The sequence below is a fragment of the Argopecten irradians genome, chromosome 7 (genome assembly GCF_041381155.1).
Source record: "Argopecten irradians isolate NY chromosome 7, Ai_NY, whole genome shotgun sequence".
In the NCBI taxonomy this organism is placed as follows: domain Eukaryota; kingdom Metazoa; phylum Mollusca; class Bivalvia; order Pectinida; family Pectinidae; genus Argopecten; species Argopecten irradians.
Window position 1 is genome coordinate 33,190,293 of NC_091140.1, and position 19,348 is coordinate 33,209,640.

Consider the following 19,348-nt stretch of genomic DNA (forward strand, 5'->3'; position numbering starts at 1 on the left):
TGAGGTCAATGTAAATGTGTCCATCGAGCCCATGCTCATGAAATAAACAATTGACTGATATTTCACCAGTAAGATATGCGAAAAGGAATCTGCTTTTGTCAGATGGAGTCGAAAACATCAGTTCGTTGAGCTTGATTCAATGTATATCATTTTACTGTAAGTAATTAGTAAACAATAAATCATGAAAAAGATACATTTTTTTCTCATCCAATACTTCATCTCAATAAATGGTCCTAGCTATATATGACCTTTTGACGGGTATATTATGTACGTACGTGTGTATCATATAGGCCTATGTGTTTACCACGAACAGCGGTGACCTACTAACATATAATCGGTCAGGCGTGTTATAGATTTTTACTTGCCGCTGCACATTTACCTTCCGTGTTGGATTCAATGTATTCAATCGGACAGACGTTTTGTTGATAAAACAATCAATTAGCTTCCAAAACTTGCGTCCTGCTCATTGCCAACATAGGAAACAGGTAAATAGAATTCACGTGTGTCATTTTAATGATATATACTAATCAAGTGCCTTATTTTAGATAGAAATCAATGTCCTATGTTAAGATAACGAGAAACGAAAGTAACATGAAAATGACATTGAATAAATGGAATTTTGTATGGTTACAATCATCATTTGATCGCTAATAATAATGTATATCTCTGTATCTTATTGATTTAGAAAAAAATCATATTCTAGGCTAAATGTGTTACATTTTTGAAAAGTACTTTCGTTTTCTATACATTTATATTAGGTTAAAAAGAGTACGTGTATACATTGATTGTCTGTCATATCATGTCCTTACATGCTTGTTATCGGGTTTACCCTGCTCAGTGAATATTTTACATTGATACCTGTCCCAAATTGTGAACTTTGTTTTCTTTTCTTAATTGCATTTTAAGGTTGGATACTCCTATATTTCAATTGATTCGAACATCCGCCCGTTACCTTCAACTTCCTATTATAAGAAACTGTTCTTTCCTACTTTTATAACATTATCTTTATAAGGCTTTTCTACTTATTCAAAAATCATCTCAGGTTTGACCGTTATTATGAACTGACGAGTTGAGTTTGCGTTTGGTGCATTACTTCGTGCTTCTTACAAAATCAATGCTTATCCAGTATGATGCTGAGAAGTTTACACATCTATATTACACTGTATAAATATGTTTATGTGTTATGATGATTTAGCAAGAAACATTAAGTAATGCACCAAACCCAAACTCTACTCGTCAATTAATAGTTTAAGCATCATTTCACTATCAACGACAGAAGAAGGGAAATAAAAATAACTCCCAAAACCGAGATGAATTTTATTATGACTAAGATGCTAATAACTTCTGTTACCATCTTCGCGTGAAATTTCCACGATTAAAGTAAAGGGTATCTCCGAGAACTGATATCAATCCCACATGTACTTGAATGTATTTAGAGTCTCTGAATAGCCGCGAAAGAACGTCGATTTACAATATAATACTCTGCAAGCATTAAAGGGAAAGGGGTTAGCCGATTAAGCGACCTTCACGTAATTAGCGGAAATCTCCTTTGGCGTAAATTTCCGTGTTTACAGTATATTAGACTTGAAGACTTGGAACCCACCTATTTATATTGATGTTACCATGATGCAAACTAAAGCGATGCTGGTACAGAAATTCTCGATAAATGACATTTGTTTCATTTAGGATATCTAAAAAAAGTGGCATGGATATCACCCAGCCCCAGGGGAGTAAGTCACCGAAACAAAGAAAGAACCAACAAGGGAAAACATCACAAAGTAGTAATCCAACGGGAATTGCAGCTGTAAAACAGCCTCGGACGTCTGCTGCTAAACCGGAGGAGCAAACTGATTGTATTCCTGATACACCACAAAGTCAACCGAGCGAATGTGCAAAAGAAGATGTGAAATCAAAGGGTAAATCAAATGATGTTAAGGAAACAACTCCGCCTGGTGAACCAAGTACTAATAAAGCTGATTCCATGGCTCCATCTACAGGATCAAGGAAACCGTCTACTGAAACAGAAGATTTAAAAGACTTCGGTAAAAGTATATTAGAAGCTCTCAACTTGCTTGGTGAGAAAGATGCTGAACAAGCCAATGAGGAGTACCAGAAGTTGATCCAACAGCAGAAACGAATCTTTGCTGAAATCTCACGCGAGGTAGGAATTGTTTTTTTTAAACCAATAAGCTCTCAATGATATATTTAAAAATGTATTGGGAATTCTATTGGGATTTGAACAAATGCATTGGTATAAGTTGCATGCTATAGTGGTAATACTTATTTAAGTCCATATGTAGTTCTAAATTCTTTTTGAATATTTTTTTAATTTATAAGTATAGTTAATAACAATAACTGCAATTTGTAATCAGTTTGATATTGTATTTTGCATTATCCATTTCATCACAATATACATATTTGTTTTGTTTTCCAGGCAATCAACCACTGGGAGAAAAACAATGATTCAAAGACTAAAGAATGTCCCGATGCGTATTTACAAGAAGATTCTAATCCATTAGCAAAGTCATTGAAAGAGGTTTATAAAAAAGATAAAAACAAAGCATTACAAGCAATGGCAGAACATCGAAGAATAAAATCATTGCTCGAAACTTTCGGTGTAAGTTACTCCAAACATTCCTTACATATTGTGATATATGCTTATTTAAAGTTACATGTGCCTCACGAATCAAGAATAGCTTTTGATATGTTTTTACCACCAAAAATTGCTAACACTGAAAATAACTAAACTTGAAATGCGTAGGTTTTAATTTTACTAAGTCGAATTATAGCTCGAAATGAATTTTGGCTGTACTGTCAAAAATCATGATATTTACGTCTACAGTAAGCAATAATAAATAATGAGATCACATGGTCACACCAAAATGACAAGTTGTTGTCCAGCATTTCATTTCATAACCTTTTCATACGTTTTATCACTCTGATGGACAGGAATGCTAATTAAGATTTCAGTTTGGCTTTACAGGTGAATATCTTTATATCTTTTCTTTTTTTGTCTTGAAGAAGGTTCGAAGGAAGCATGTTACACAAGTTGATGTATCAAAACAACAAACAAATCCTACAGAGCAGAAAGACACCAACCAACTTAAAGGTCACAATGGCGACGGAAATGGAAAAGAAAGCGCTACAACCGACGATAAATCCTCAACTAATGAATCCGATAAGACTAGCAATGACGGACAAAGGGGAGATAAACCACACTCCGGGATCATTACACCAGACGGATATACACTAATCAGTTGTAAAGAGCTGGAGACGATGCGGTACGAACTCCAAAACCAGAGGGAAAGCATCGAGGAACTAACTAGCAGGTCAGGACTACGTATTACGTAGAACCATATCATGTTAGATATAACTAGCATAATATATTTTAACGACACATTAATACCTTTCCCAGTTCATAACAATGATGTAACTAAGGTTTCCGATTGTAGATTCTATATCGAGTTTCGATTATAAATTCGTCATTATTTAGAACATTTTCAAATTATTTTATATATGTATGATTGTTTTTTTTCTTTTTCTTTTCGTCATTGTATGCGTTTTGCTTTGTTTTCCCTCTTTATCGTTTTACTTGACTGCGTTTTGCTTTGTTTTCCCTCTTTATCGTTTTACTTGACTTGAAAACAAAATCTCAATTCAGTTACGAAACAAGGCCTTGAATTTTTGGGCAAATGTAAAACACATTGCAATGCTATTTTTATTTCATTTTTTTTTTGTAGCAAATAAATTTCATGATTTTGTTGAAATACAAGATGTATCTAAAATATGATCCACTTTGTTCAGTTCGAATGCTATTATGAAATATTTCTTTGCACTTGCTATTGATATTCTTATAAAGCTGATGGATTTCATATTTGATTTTTGTTTTACAAATCAGTTATCTTTTGATTGTAAGAATTCTAAGGGATACATAGTATTGTTATGTATACTTAGTTTGACAATATATGTGATTTGAAGTACTATAAACCTACAATCGCGCGCGATTTATTTTTGCGTATTTAACGGGTGACTAGTAAGCGCAAAAATGAATTATTGTTAAAAAGAAAAGCGTTTTTGAAGTACCTGTAAATCGCAAAATTAAATCGCATTGAAAATGCCGTTGGCACGACAACGCGAAATTAGGTCACTGAGGATATATGTTATTTTACATAATTCTCATAGTGAATATAAAAATCGACATAACAGTGAATTTGACTAACGCTTCTCAAAGTTTAAAATCCATTACGAGTTGAATTTCAATTGCCTCATCTTACCTTAACAGACTGAGTGCTATTGCTAGTAACAGACTGAAGGAAGGCAACCCTAACATTGCCGACCTGAGTGATAAAAACCGTCCGACAAAACTTGGTGAATGCTTCGCCTCATTGTACGACGATGAATGGTCAGAGGCTCTGGAGGAAATTGGGGAAAAGGACACCGACGACGACGATGAGGAGGATTTGAAATCCATTCAAAAGCTTTTAGATGTTGTGAAGGTTGTATTCTGGTATTCCGCATATATCCCGGGATGAATTTCTTATAACAAAATGTTTAATGCTGAATTACCTATTTGATTTCGTTTCACAGTTGCTATTGTCCAAAATTTCTGAATCTCTGCAACTGTGAACTAAAAACGACATAAAATGCATAAAAATACTACAGAAAAAAAAACATGATAAGAAATATGAAATTGACGAAAGTTAATATCAAATATTATAGCAAAAAAATCTTTCAAACCCCTTTAATATATCAGAAATTTTACACTATGATATATAGTTTTAAGATTAAAATGTCTAGTCTAGTCAAGTATGTTCAGTTCAGAACCAAATACTTGAATACTATACTTGAAATGTGATTGTAGCTGGCTTACAAGTTCTGTGGAGATGAGGCTACTGCACAATTACATAAAATTGCCAATGGAATGAAGGATGCTGTGAGTCTTGCTCCCAGCGTTAACAACAATACGACTCAAGACAAAAAATCGAATCCTCCGACTGGAAATAAAACAGAGATCAAAACAGCCAAAACAGAACCTAAAACTGGAGCTGGTTCTCCATCTCCAAACAGAACGGCTGGTTCTCCTAACAATTCAACAAATCTACAGGCAACGGGTAAAGCTGTAAAACCGCTTAATAAAGCTGTAGATGGTAAACCAGGACAACAAGGAAAACCATCGGATGTTCAGAAAACGAAAGTATCTGGAGCCGCACCCGAGTCGACGAGATCACCCACACCCACAGGTACCAAAGATGCCGGAGTCAAGGTACATACATTAAAACTCTCATATACTTCATTTTTGCATTTCTGATCTCATTCAATATATATTAATTAGGTTGACTTTATTTATTTTTATTTTCAGGATGAGAAAGCGAAAGAGGAGGCAAACCAAATTGAATCTGAGACGTGGTCATTCGCTTTAAGATCCGCCCAAAGCTTCCGGAAGGAAACTGCCTTAAATGTTGTCCCACAAATCAAACAGGTAATTATGTTATTGGATTATTGGGTTTGAAATTTAATGACAACATCAGTCAACAAAATTGAAATGGCCAATTATTAAGTACTAGGTAACAATTCGGGTTTTAATTTCGTGACAGGTGTATCTAATATGTAATAATTTTTCATACCAAAACATGTTCCCTTACAATCAGACTCACTTTCCTTTCAATAAAAAATATCATTTTTCAAGACATGTAAACAAACTCAGTGATACAACTATAGATCTTGTTCTCTTTCTTTGGTAATGTATTACAATCGAAATTTTTGCAGTCTACTGCAGACGAATATGCTATATGAAACCTGTGTACAATTCGCTCCCAGTGTCACGTGATTGTCCATCTACACGCGACACTACTGTAGCATATTCGGGACGACTATGTGATACAGTCGAAATATACCGTGAGCAATATACCTTTCTGGTATATGCATATTTCGGTTCTAACATCTGTGGTATTAAATATATATATATACATTTTTTTGTAATTTTTAAATACTTGTACCATATGTATTGCAGAAAGTCTGTTACGATCAATAAGGCAGTAGGACTGGTCAAATATGACCGATTGATTGATTCAGGTTCTTTACACTTGTACATTGGAGTTTTAATTGTTCAACTATTAAAATTTCATAAAATACATTTCAGCTTTTCAAGGACTTCTATATCAAAGAGATGAAGCTGGAATCAGCGTCGTCACTTTCTGCAGCTATGGATAAATACATCGACCGATGTGTGGAGTTAATATGGCTGATGTCTGTCCAGGACCCGCCCATGGAGATCAAATGGGTAGAAAACGGAGCAAGAAGTGACACGAACTACTTCAAGTTCTACCAATCCAAAGGCAAGATGGTAAAGCAATGTGTCTGGCCCGCCGTGTTTCTGAGCGCCCAGGGAGGCATTGTGAGCAAGGGCGCCATCATAGGTATGGCGCCTCCAAAGGATACATAGACTACCAAAACTTTAACTTCAGTTAAGATCAGTAATTAAAATAACCAAATAGACGTAGTTAAGACTATTTGGAACTTTTGTTTGCAATCAGAGAATTTTAATCAGCAATAAGCCGATACAATCGGAAGATGTATTTTTTTTGTTATTTGTTAAATTAATTTTTGTTTTGCTTTTATCTTTTATTGACATCATGAAACTGAATTTACTACTGGTCAGGTGTATATATGTGTTGTTATCCTATGTAATGTGATGTTGGTTGATGATATGTTCATCTTCATGGTTCGTTTATCTCTCATATCTGAATTCTTCTTTCTTTCAAATATGTTTTCAATATTACTGTTATAACACGATAGTTTAAAGGCTTTCAAATTACTACCCGATTACTAAACAAATGCAATAATATATTTTTGGTGTAAATTAATTTACATATGATTTAAATTGGAGAATAAATTAAAGTTTTCTGTTCATTTAACAATGGTAGAAAAACAAAACATTAGTGTGTTTATTCATATTCTATTGTCCCTGTCTTTGCGTAAACATTATTTCATCGTTTGTTATAGTGGAAGGGAGACAACTTCTTTGGAAATTGATGGCGATCCATTATCTTATATGTTTAATGTTCATTTCAATCTTATAATTCTTAATACGCAATTTTGTCCATAAGTTTTGTCAATATATTTCCATAAATTTTCCATATTTTTCCTGAATGTCTACCGTTTTATTGCTAAGGCGTTTGTTTTCCATATGTACATTATGTTACATTGTCTAATTTCCCGGTATGTATAGTCTGTGTTGTTCCTGTACGTCGCTCTACATGAATCATTAAGTACTGTGATTTTAATTTGACTTCTGATATAATTGAGTTGACTGTTTTTGTGTTTTTTACATTTCATTGCTGCTGATTTAAGAATAATGATATCATAGCCAAAAGTTTGTACAAAGGAAATAAAGGTAATGCTAAACAAAGTTCTTGTTTGTGTTGTACATTGGAGATATATCAAGTTTTAATTATATTAATGTTTATTAACGTAATGATATATTTTTCTATTACTGGGGCTCAAAATGAGTTTTCGACAGATTTTACATGGTGCAGGTCATGTTGCAATCTGCTAAAATGTAGTTTACACTGCAACCTTTCAGTATCCTCCTTGTTGTAACGTTCAACTGAAAGAAATAAGATGTTTAGAAGTGATCATTCTCAACATTGAGAAGATTTATGATGTATCATATTTTTATTTCCCAATTTTAAGCTTCTTCATACCGTGCATATGTTTTCGTTACAATACGTCTAGTAATAAAATAGCATTCCGTGGAAGATGCAAACCTAAACTAGATAAAACTAAATGTACACTTGACCTATCTGTATCTGGTACAAGGAATATGTTGCAATGGTCTTATAAAAGCAATAGTTTCCCATTGTTGAAACTTAGGATTATACAAACTTCTCAATAAAGTAAAATGCATATACTTGTACCAATGAGGTTTTACATATTCAATTTTAAGTTCCTGTATTTTACTTATTGTATCGGAAACATGTAATCGTATGTATTTGTCTTTGATTGGAAATAAAAACACATTAGATACCATTTACGCAGAAAATAATCTATGATCATAATTATTATTGTTATTAATAGTTTAGATGTCTCAGTAAACTACATGTATATCATGGAAACCGAGAATATATGTAAACTCAATTCAAATAGGTTGATATAATTGCATATTACCACTGTTGCTGTTTCAGGTGACGTTGCCTTCAATAGATGAAATTTAAGTTACATTTTGTAACTGACAATCATGTCATCACAGAAAGATAAACCCATCAGCGGCCACTTCTAAATCTAGGTGGCAGTGTTAAGTCAGGGTTGAGCTGACAAATAACACCTTATACACATATCATGTAATAAATCAATACTCGCTGTTAACCGATATGATATTAAACTATGTTACAGATTGACATAACCATTCATACTATATTCAATGGAGACAACCTACGTCACCGGAAGTGATATCGGACACACAAAAACAATGAAAAAACGCCCGCTTCAAGATGAAAATCGGCTGAAATTATGACATAAAAGCAATGCGTCGTCTAAACCTATCGTGCGTCAAAGACAGTGTATTGTTAGAGATTCTGGGTTAGTTTTGTGACAGCAAAATCTATTTATTTACAACTTTTAACGTTTTATTGAATAAAATGTGACCGATATCCCTACTGTCGAAAAATATTGTGTAGAGGTGTTTGCATGATCTGAGCTAGTTTGACGATTATTGATAGCTTCATAGAATCTCTAACAATACATACACTGTCATTGACGCACGATAGGTTTAGAAGATGCATTGCTTTTATTTTATAATTTCAGCAGATTTTCATCCTTTTCATTGTTTTTGTGTGTCCGATATCACTTCCGGTGACGTATGTTGTCCCCATTGATCATTAATAGAAATAACTGTTTCACATTATCAGTAAATCGCATTCAAGATCTAAGCTGTAGGTTACTCTTCGCTTTAACGATGGTTAAGAACTGAGCAGCAAGTTTAGTTCGTTGAAAACTATTTTGATTATAAGACAGGGCTATATTAAATTCAAGAGACATACAAGTACATTACCAATTGATATAGAGTATTGTGCTTTTATAAAAGATACTACATTATGTACACACACGGTAAACATATAACTTGTTAATCAGAATAGATAAATAAGTTATCTGGTTTGAAAAGGTCTCCTTCAAAGAGCATTACACATGCGATATGAAAGGGGTCTACAGACATGTGTATATACACATATGCGTACGCGTCTGTTGGATTGACTTAGAGGGTTTTAAATATACAATAGAAGTATTACAAATTCTGTGAACTTTACCTACAGGCTCGATTCCGAGAAAATGAGCAGTGCCGATGTCGACAGCACGACACTCGATAACACCTTATAAACACGCATACACCTGTAGAATGAGTATTTCCAAGACAAGTGTGCGGAACAGCGACACCGATTAACAGGGTACGGAAACAATAGATTGCAATTACTAGAGTGTACATTGACATTTTTGTCAAATATATGTCGATTTGAGCTTATTATATCATTGTGGGGAACACAAAGTAGCATTAATATTATCACATCTGATTAATTTGTTTTGAATTTACACCAGGAAGTAAATCAGTGTGTGGATATTTTTAGACACAAATGAGGCTACTAAAGGGTCGACTTTGTGGAATTCTAACAAAATATCGGCTGAGAATTATAACTTTTAATTGTTATGTCCTCACAAATAGTATTGCCAAATCCGCGTCGTTAAATTGCAATTATGGTTTTAAAATAATCTGATTTTATTTCTATTTCATTATAATTATTCTATTGTAAGTTGTATGCTTAACTTATTACTTGATGATAAATACTTACTTTTTTCTATATGTTTTACCTGAGTTTGGTGTCGTATTGTAGGAGATAATCAGTATTACGTGATGGCTAGAAAAGGAAAGATTACAGATCTTATGGATTTTCTTCATAGAGTGGAGAATTATGTTCAAACTGGAAGAGGCCATCATGATATTATTACCAAATCGCATTGTCAAGACATGAAGGACATTTTACAGTCGAGTGAAAGTCATTCCGGTCCAAACAAAGTGGTAAAGTCGTAAGAAATATTTAAATATCTTCGGTCAGATTTGTAAAACATATCACCTCGTCCATATTTTAAAGTATTTTTTTTTCATTTACTATTTATACATCACGTAACTGAAAAATGGTTTCCGATTAGCTACACACATGGATACTTCGCTGAAATACTGCCCGCATCCCCTAACCTTAATAAACACGCAATATATCTGTTCCATGTTAAGATAGGTTAAGTCCGATGTCAATCATATTGACATATTACTATCTTTTTTGTCAAGATTAGAGCTACTTGGACACTAAAATTGAAATCCCCGGGTACTATTGAAGTTGCGAGATCTTACCGTGAATCTTTTATAATGTCACTATTATAATTACATGTCGTCATTATATCGTTGTGCTGGAGCAATACATCAAGATTGCAGACAGGCTGTTACTTTTCTGGAGAAATCGGTTCACTAGTAGGATCTCTTTATAATCTCTATGAAAATATACCTAGTTTAAACGAACACAGATACGCGATAATACAGTATAAAGGCTGTGATTATAACGTAACACTGTGTGGAAATGAAGATAGCATTGTGCGTATCCTGTTAAGTATTTCTATTCTAATGAAAGAAATGAAAAGGCATTTTACAAATGTAACAGTGATTATTAAACCATTGTTATTATGATGGAGAGGGCACTATTATATTTATCTATTATGGCCTGGTTGAGAGGGCACTATTGCCTCATAGTATTGTCGAGGGATGGAATAGTGCCCGATCCGAATATTATGGCCTGGTTGAGAGGGCACTATTGCCTCATAGTATTGTCGAGGGATGGAATAGTGCCCGAGCCGAATATTATGGCCTGGTTGAGAGGGCACTATTGCCTCATAGTATTGTCGAGGGATGGAATAGTGCCCTCGCCTTTCGGCTCGGGCACTATTCCATCCCTCGACAATACTATGAGGCAATAGTGCCCTCTCAACCAGGCCATAATGGGTTTAGTACATACCCTGACATGAGACTGTTTTCCATGTCATCGCAAACTTTGAGAAGCACGTCAAGCGATAGGCCTACCTCGCAACGCTATCTTCATTTCCACACCACGTTGTTACATTAAAAGTACAATATATAAATTGTGGCAGAGATATGGGATTCTATAAAAACGGGATTCAACTTCATGAAAATTAAAAGTAGATCAATATAGAACATTAGTGAACAGTCATCTGTAGAAAAACAAGATTTGCTTCCATCCCCGCACAAAACAGCCTGTCCGCCATCTTGACGTCTTGGTCGAAGCGCAACGTTATAATGACGTCATGTAATGGTGACGTCACAATACATTCATGTTCAATTTCGCGCCATTTCAATAGTGCCCGCTTGCCCGGGCACTATTGCAAATAGTATCCATGTGTGTAGCCAATCAGAATCCAGTTTTCTGTCACGTGATGTACTAATGCCTCATTATATTGTCTCATGATGGGATAGTGCTCTCGCCATCGACTATTCCATACCTCAACCGTGTTTCTGAGCGCCGCCCAGGAAGATTCGTATTATGAGTGCTATTATCACTTTTTTAATTGCGTTATAAATGGCTTTGTATTTTACCTTATTTTATTTATTTTAATATATATTTTGATAAATTTTCAACGCACGTTTATTGTTTTATCTATATTTCTAATTTGTTCATTAAAGGTTTCTACAATTAGATTTGTTCTCAATTATGTTGAGAACGGAAAAGTTGAGAAATTAACACAAGAAAACATCAATAAAGCATTGCATGAATGTAGACAGCTTTCGTCATCAACATATACAGATACTGAGGTATGTACAGTTAATCACGGCATAAGCAACAACATCGTGGTACTGCATCATCCCACTGTCACAATGTTACCTTCCATCCAATGTTGAATGGCATCGCAATTTATGCATGTATAAACGTGTGAGTGCCGTTAATAAACAAAAATTATGCTGCATGCAGAGTTTTGCAATTAGCTTAGCGTAAATAATATTTAACGAAATCATAATTGTGCGGGACACTTTTAGCATATCAAAGTGTCCATAATTCATTTCATAAAGTCAATCACGCTGGATAAGGCAGTTCAAATCAATAACATTGATAGCTTAAGATATCAAAGTTTCACATTATGTTCGTGCATCGATTATTTGAACTTGTGTGACAACCAGTAGACTTTATACTTGCACTTTCAGTAGTAATGAATAGCGAGCGAAGAGTAGTTTAATTGTGACATTGTGATTACAATGTCAATATCACTTGGTGCCCTTTTACTTATCGCGAAGTTGATAGCAAAGTTTAGGCATTTAATGAAAATTCGAGAGCATTATAAAATTAATACATTACTCTTCATTAATTAAAATCTAAAACATTCGTATGAATATTTATCCAAAAATTTATTAAAAAAAAAAACATGTTTGTTGTATGATCAGAATAAACCCAATAGTCACCAACGCACTGCCGCAGGTCCACAACATCACGCAATGCCTAGCAAGGTACACAAGCAATCATACAGTCCTCAGCACGACGCAAGATCTACCATGACATATAGAGAGGAACAGGGACAGAGAAGGGCCGACAATGCACGTACCAGGGATCAAAACGAGCACAGAACAATGACCGATTCTACTTATAGAAGAAATCGAGAAAGGACAAGAGAGGAAATGGAAGCAGAAATCAACGAACTTAGAATGAGGTAAAATATTTCGATGGACGGTGTGGTCTTTTCAAATCGTGCACTTTAAAGATATTTACTTAAGTTCTTGATAGCAAAAGTGATCTATATGTTAACAAAACAAATATGAGATGTTCTATTTTCAAGAACCAAGAGGTGTTCAGATCATTATTTGTAAGCCATTAAAGGGACAATTCACTCAGGCTAATTCTTTTACATAACCAAGAAGCAAAATATGACATAAAAGTATTGTTCTACATTTCTTATAAAACATATGACATAAAATATTGACAAATTCTTCGTCATTATTTGGTATTTTAATTGATACAGTTGTAATTACAAATCGTTGATCAATACGATTAAGCAGGTACAATATGTACACTGTACCCATATCCGAGCCAAAGTCACGCACGTTAAACAAATGAACTACATAACCACTGTGGATGTGATAAAATTATTTTTAGGCAAGACAATTCACCTAATAAGGTAAACACATAACTGTCAGAGCGATTGGAGCAGTTCTAGACAAAAGTAGCATTACTCTACGAGCAAGGGACAGGGTCCGGCATACAAGATGTTCGACCACAACGTGTAATGGCGGACAGCGAGCGAGTTTGAACATTACACACGCATTTCACCACCATGGGCTTTTCTGGCATATCACAGAAAAAGTGACTGGTCTAATTTCCATTAGAACTGGGTTTTATCCGATATAAGTATAAATTTTAATTTTTCTGAATTAGATTTTAATTTTTCTCTTAGACTGAATTGTCCCTTTAAAGCCTTCTATTCAACGAATTGTGTACATCACTAGCATCGATATGATTAATTTATTACAAGAAAGGTAATTCATTAATGTTCTAATTATGAGTATTTTTTTAAATTCTGATCTATTTATAACAAAATTGCAATGATGAACTTTTTACAAAGACGTAAACGGAGCCAACACATGTTACTGTTTTAGATAGAGTAGACGTTTTATTTATTCACTTTTCTCGCCAATGGGATTGATTCCTTCTATAGGCTAAGCAGCATTGCTGGTAGTAAGCTGAAAGACGGCAACCCTTCACTGGTTGACCTGAATGATCCTAACAGACCCACACGTATCGCCGAACAATACCGAGAATTATATGATAACGAATGGACAAACGCATTAGAGGAATTGATAAAGAGCGGTGAAAAAGAAGCACAGGCTATTTTTAAACTTGGAAAAATCCTCCAGGTAATTTGGACTGAAGCACAAAGCTAAAATTTTAGAGATCTTTACGTATACTGTATTTCTCATACGATGTAACGAATACTAGTAAATATTAATTTAGATGTACAGTGTGATCGCGGTGGCTTAAGATGTCCTCTACGTATTTTCACAAGTCATACACCTCAAAGTCGCGAATTCAAATGCCATGAGGGGCAGTACCATATTCAGTGTTTTCCTTTCCCTCATTGATGCTTTGGTCACAACCCATTCCGATTAGGCTTTGGATGTACTCCCGGCATGGATTTTTACCCATTTTAGCCCGGTTCCCGGCCTGACACCAAACATGGCCGGCCGGTGGCCGTGGCTCTCAGGCAGCATCGGGGAGGTGTCCGAAGAGTTTTAACTCGAAGCTAAAATTTCTCCGGTGTCCCGTAGGTTTTCATAACCGGCCACTTATCCTTTAAACATCGTTTAAGTATAGTTTGATGTCCGGTCGGGAATCGAGTGGCAATCACACCGCCCGACATTCGGCCGGGCGTTGTAAAATATCGTTCATTATCCGTGCGATATCCGTACGATGTCCGGAGACAAGACCGGTTATCGCCCGGACAACTTGTGATAATCGGCCGATTAGCATTAGACGTCCGGTCCGTATTCACTGCTTCGTTGACCCCCAAAAAATTATCTTTGGAAACAAACGAAGTGCGATTACCGCACGGCCTCCTTTTTTGTGTAAATCGTATTAGACCGTGCGGTTATCATACGGCGTCTGTTTCCTGAAAAATTGTAATGGTTGTTGAGGCAGCAAATACCGACGAACATCAGATCTAATGCCAATCGGCCAAACATCTAATGCTAATTAGTCGATTATCATATGATGCCGGTCAATAACCGGCCTATCCACCGGACATGGTTCAAATATCGAATGTCGGGCAGTGTGATTATTGCTCGATTCCCGGCCGGGTATTGGACGATACTTAAACGATGTTTGAAGGATATGTGTCAAGTTATGAAAATCTACGGGACACCTGAGAGATTTTAACTTCGAGTTAAGTTTTTTTTGGGCACTATGCTGCTCGAGAGCCCGCGCCCAGGCCTCTGGCCGGCCACGTCAGGTGTACGGCCGGGGTCCATGTTAAAATGGCAAAACATCATGCCGGGATTACATCCTAAGCCTAATCGGAAGGGGTTGTGACCAAAGCATTACCATACACACGTCTTTAAATCGATCAATAGTGATAGTAAAACGTCAAAGCAGTCAACCCAAATCAAACAAGATGTACAGTGCAAAAGTACCACGCCGGAAACGTACAGTATGAAAGCTGGCTGCGAAAATATGCAAATACGAAAACATCCACGTTAACAATACAATGTAAATACATAACCTTTTAAGTCATGGTAATATATATTTAAAGATAACACGTTTTGGGATTTATCTTGCATTATTTCAATGCAGACGTGTTGATTTGGTAAAGTACTGCATGCACCTTTTATACATTTTTACTATTTCAGAGTGTGAGAAAACTAGATATTAACGTTCAAAATGTAGTTGGTTTGATTTTAAGTATACAATGTATTCATACCATTTGACTGTATTGACTTCAAAATTTGTTTTTATCAGAACACATACGACATTACGAAACGTCTTTCTGAAGAGTCAACCGTAAGAATGACAGATGTGATCAAAACAGATTTAGAGAATATTGGACACACGAACGTTAAACAGGTAAAAAACTAATGCACGTGGAAATTATGGGATATATTAGCGTAAGATATCATAATACCAAACTTTCACACGAGATAAAATGTGAAACGCACTCTTCACTTCTAAGTAGATGATACCGTGATACAGATTTGGCCCAGATGTCTTGTAGTCTGTCATTAATAGAACAAACATACCTACTCTCAAGGAAGTTATGGATCTATGGTTCTATGGTTCCATCGTACTTTTCAGAAGTCAGTAACCAATTTAAGGAAGCTCCATACTTTTGGGAACTCCCATGTAATTTTTTTTCTATCAGGTCTTATTAACTTGCATTTCTCATGCAGCTTTCAAATATGTAAAGAGAAATAGGTGTTCTCGAACTTCTTTTTGAGATATTTGAGCTTGAATTATACCATCTGTGCAGATTTGCTGACTAAAAATTGAAAAATTGATAAAATTATGTTTTCTGTAATATTAGGGTGAAAGTAGTCTCAGTCCTGTTGAGATTTTGTCCTAATTTTCTTACGACAGAACACAATACAAAACTAGTGTATTTTTACAAATGCTAACGAATTTTCTTTATTTCGCAGGACCGTTTCCAAACGTAGTAATCATGTTTTGGCATATTTTCGCCCCTAAAAAATCAATGACTATGCAAAAAATGAAATGAAAACCCATGTCAATTTCACAGTATTTGTATATGATATACCAAAGCTAATATATTGTTCAAATATCATATAAAACATGGGGTCCTCGATCAAATTTCACAATTTCGCTAGCTTGAAGTTTGTAACTTACAACCCTACCCCCATTTCATCCAGTGCTAAGATGGGTCAAATTTGACCATATTTTGAAAATCAAGCTGCAAGAAAATTCCACATCAGTTCATATGTTTTTTTGTGATATTACATATGGTTTATGTCTGTTCAGTTTAATGATTTCTTTTCAAATTTTATGTTTTAAGGAAATATGTATGAGATTAATTTAGAATTCCGGAATTTCGGTCCGGCCGGGTCCTCTTTGGCATTTCCGATGTTTGAAAATCCATTTTCAATTACGACCGGGACCGCAAAACCCCAGGGATATAATCTAATTTTCTCTTCATAACTTTATTTGATTGATATAATTATTTTAAACATTCAAAAGCATACGTAGGCAATTTCCACCCATTGAAAAAATATCAAAATGGAATGTCGTAGCACATCGGAAACCATTCTGGAATTCAAAACAACCTCGGTAGCTTCCGGTCTAACGTCATGGAAATTGGCGTGGTTTTCCAAAGTATGGACCTACCTTAATAGGTGAAATATACATGTATAATTACAAAAAATATGCACCTATTCCGGTTCTCCTTTGGTAATAAGCCGGTGAAAAAAATGGTGTTAAAAAAACTTGAATGGAAAAAAAACCAATATCGAAATAAACTTGTGTATTCTTATCTACCTTAAAATGAAATGAAAAATACTCCAAATAATCATAGTTAAATTATCAAAATCAACTAAATAAGCATAGGTCGTGGAAAATCTATCATGGAATAATATCAAACATATTAAAAATAAACTATTTATTAATAGTTGATTTCATAACCTTAAGTTACTTTACAAATTGACACCATAATGTATATAAATATGCACAAGCAAATTTATATATTGAAAACTTAATTTTGTAGCCTAGTGAACCCAGAAAAGATATCAGCAATTCTATCACTGCGCATGTCAAGGCGATCAGAAAAGAAAATGCAGATATGTCTATAGAATCAGTTCAGGTAATTGCATGAACATATATTGTATACATGTGTCAAGTTAATTTGCTAACAAGTGTTTGGATAAGTTAGTTCGAATTTTTGTAATATTTAATTGAAATGGTCGTGTATCATTAATAATTATTTGTTCATATAATTTAGATAAAGTTATGGTTTTGCATTTTAAACTAGACTTTATAATTGTTATTTAAATGGAAAAAAAGGTAACCAAACGTTGGCAAATAAAACATATGGTATACGTTCACATCAATTAAAAGCATAGATACTGAATGAGCTATGAGGAAAGCAAGGAATGGGTAAACATAATTTACCACATAACTGGCCTGTCCAGCCATGTCATACATGTACAGCTATTTCATAAATATTGTATATACGTAAGGCACATGTGTAATAACACTATTATGGCGTCACATGTAGGTTTGACGTCATTATATATGTATGACGTCGCATGATTGTTTCAGTAGACGGAAACGTCACATCCTAGCCGGATTTCTGCTGTTTTTTATGGAGACGAAATTTAAAGTTTTCCATATACGTTGTATTTCTATTAATAAAAGTTGTCTGATAAATAGAATTTTATACTCGTGACTATGTGTTAAGGCTCGTGGCATAGCAAATCATTGAACTCGTTTGATAAATATCATATCACATGACCACTCATGTTAGATCCTCTATATGTCTATCTCTTTATAGAATGACTGCAGACAACAGCTACGCATGGGCTATTCCTCGTTTGTCGATAAATTCGCAATGAAATGCGCACGACTCACCTGGTTGATGAACGTACAAGATCCACCTCTGGTTCTGAAGTGGGCAAAAGAGGGAGAAAGTTTCGATTCCAAGTATTTCAATGAGTTTACAACATCTGGGGATATTGTGGTGTTTACTTCGTGGCCTGCCTTGCTGATCCAGGAAAATGGCGCTATACTTGCCAAAGGCACGGCACAACCACGAAAAAGTAAATAAACATCAAAGATAATATGTAAAGAACGGTTGTGTTATCTTACCTGATATATCTGATATTGTTTTGGTTTCATGGTTATGATGCTTGTAGAAGATGAATTTAGTCATTCTTCTAGACTTTCAGTGTGTCACCTAACCACAAAGTCGTCTAAAAATGTGTCTTCTGTCTCAATCACTTAACAACCTATATACACACGTTGTTACATGTATAATAGACTGGTGTCGAGATCAATGGCTGTCATTTGAAGCAGACGAACCTTCTTATCTCGATCCCCGACTTTCAAAAGATCACATTTACTGTAAACATACTTTATTTCAGCGGTAATTTTTATATACAGCGCTAAAGTTTGTAAAATAATAGTTCCGGTATGGAACTCTCTAATTGCATTACTTTATAGCCATCCTAATAAAACACAGGTTCCTTTTTTCGCATTTGCGCTAAATTGACTGCGCTAAAATAACTACATTTGCAGAATAAGAAATAAAGTTGCAGTGAAAAGTAAGAAAACACTTTCATCATAAATTATATGGATTCTGAAATTGTTATTGGACAGCGCAGAGACAGTAAATTGGCGTTGAAATGGCAATGCAAAATTCCGTTGCAAAAAAATGATCTTATTTGCATTATCATGTACACAAATATTTTCGTTTCTTCTCTTCACTTGTATTTAAACTTTATGCATATATCTTGATAGTGATTGTAAGCACAGTATATACTAGATGATTGTTCCATAAATGTCTATGGCATTGATATCGGAAATCATTTTGCTAATTTTAATTTAACGGTTTTGCTTTTAATACTTACAGAAAAATTTCTTTTTCGACAATAGCAGACAAAAAAACTATGTAAACCAACTTTCATTCGCGTGCGATTGCAAATAAATATCTAATCATTTACAGATTATTGATAAGAATTATTATTCAATTGTTAATTTCGGCGAATAATTATCTTGTTTTGAAATGTAAAACGCGAAATTTAATAACCGCGAAA

The 19,348-nt window shown here is 34.7% G+C and overlaps 2 protein-coding genes across 3 annotated transcripts; both read left to right on the top strand.

Annotated features, from left to right (window-relative positions):
• The first annotated feature begins 329 nt into the window (after nt 1–329).
• LOC138328204 (myb-like protein X) lies at nt 330–7,408 on the top strand. 2 transcript variants are annotated; one of them, XM_069274893.1, is made up of 8 exons: nt 330–485; nt 1,687–2,161; nt 2,435–2,617; nt 3,022–3,329; nt 4,283–4,496; nt 4,862–5,263; nt 5,360–5,479; nt 6,140–7,408. In XM_069274893.1, the coding sequence occupies exons 2-8, from the start codon at nt 1,706–1,708 to the stop codon at nt 6,440–6,442; spliced, it is 1,986 nt and encodes a 661-aa protein (XP_069130994.1). In that variant the 5' UTR covers nt 330–485; nt 1,687–1,705; the 3' UTR covers nt 6,443–7,408. The 2 variants fall into 2 exon arrangements, with proteins under 2 accessions (XP_069130994.1, XP_069130995.1); XM_069274894.1 differs by having other exon boundaries at nt 3,025–3,329.
• Nucleotides 7,409–8,840: 1,432 nt separating this feature from the next.
• On the top strand, nt 8,841–19,076 carry LOC138328208 (uncharacterized). The gene is made up of 8 exons (XM_069274903.1): nt 8,841–9,440; nt 9,882–10,066; nt 11,735–11,863; nt 12,488–12,750; nt 13,753–13,951; nt 15,549–15,653; nt 17,302–17,397; nt 18,088–19,076. The coding sequence occupies exons 2-8, from the start codon at nt 9,902–9,904 to the stop codon at nt 18,358–18,360; spliced, it is 1,230 nt and encodes a 409-aa protein (XP_069131004.1). The 5' UTR covers nt 8,841–9,440; nt 9,882–9,901; the 3' UTR covers nt 18,361–19,076.
• Nucleotides 19,077–19,348: the final 272 nt, after the last annotated feature.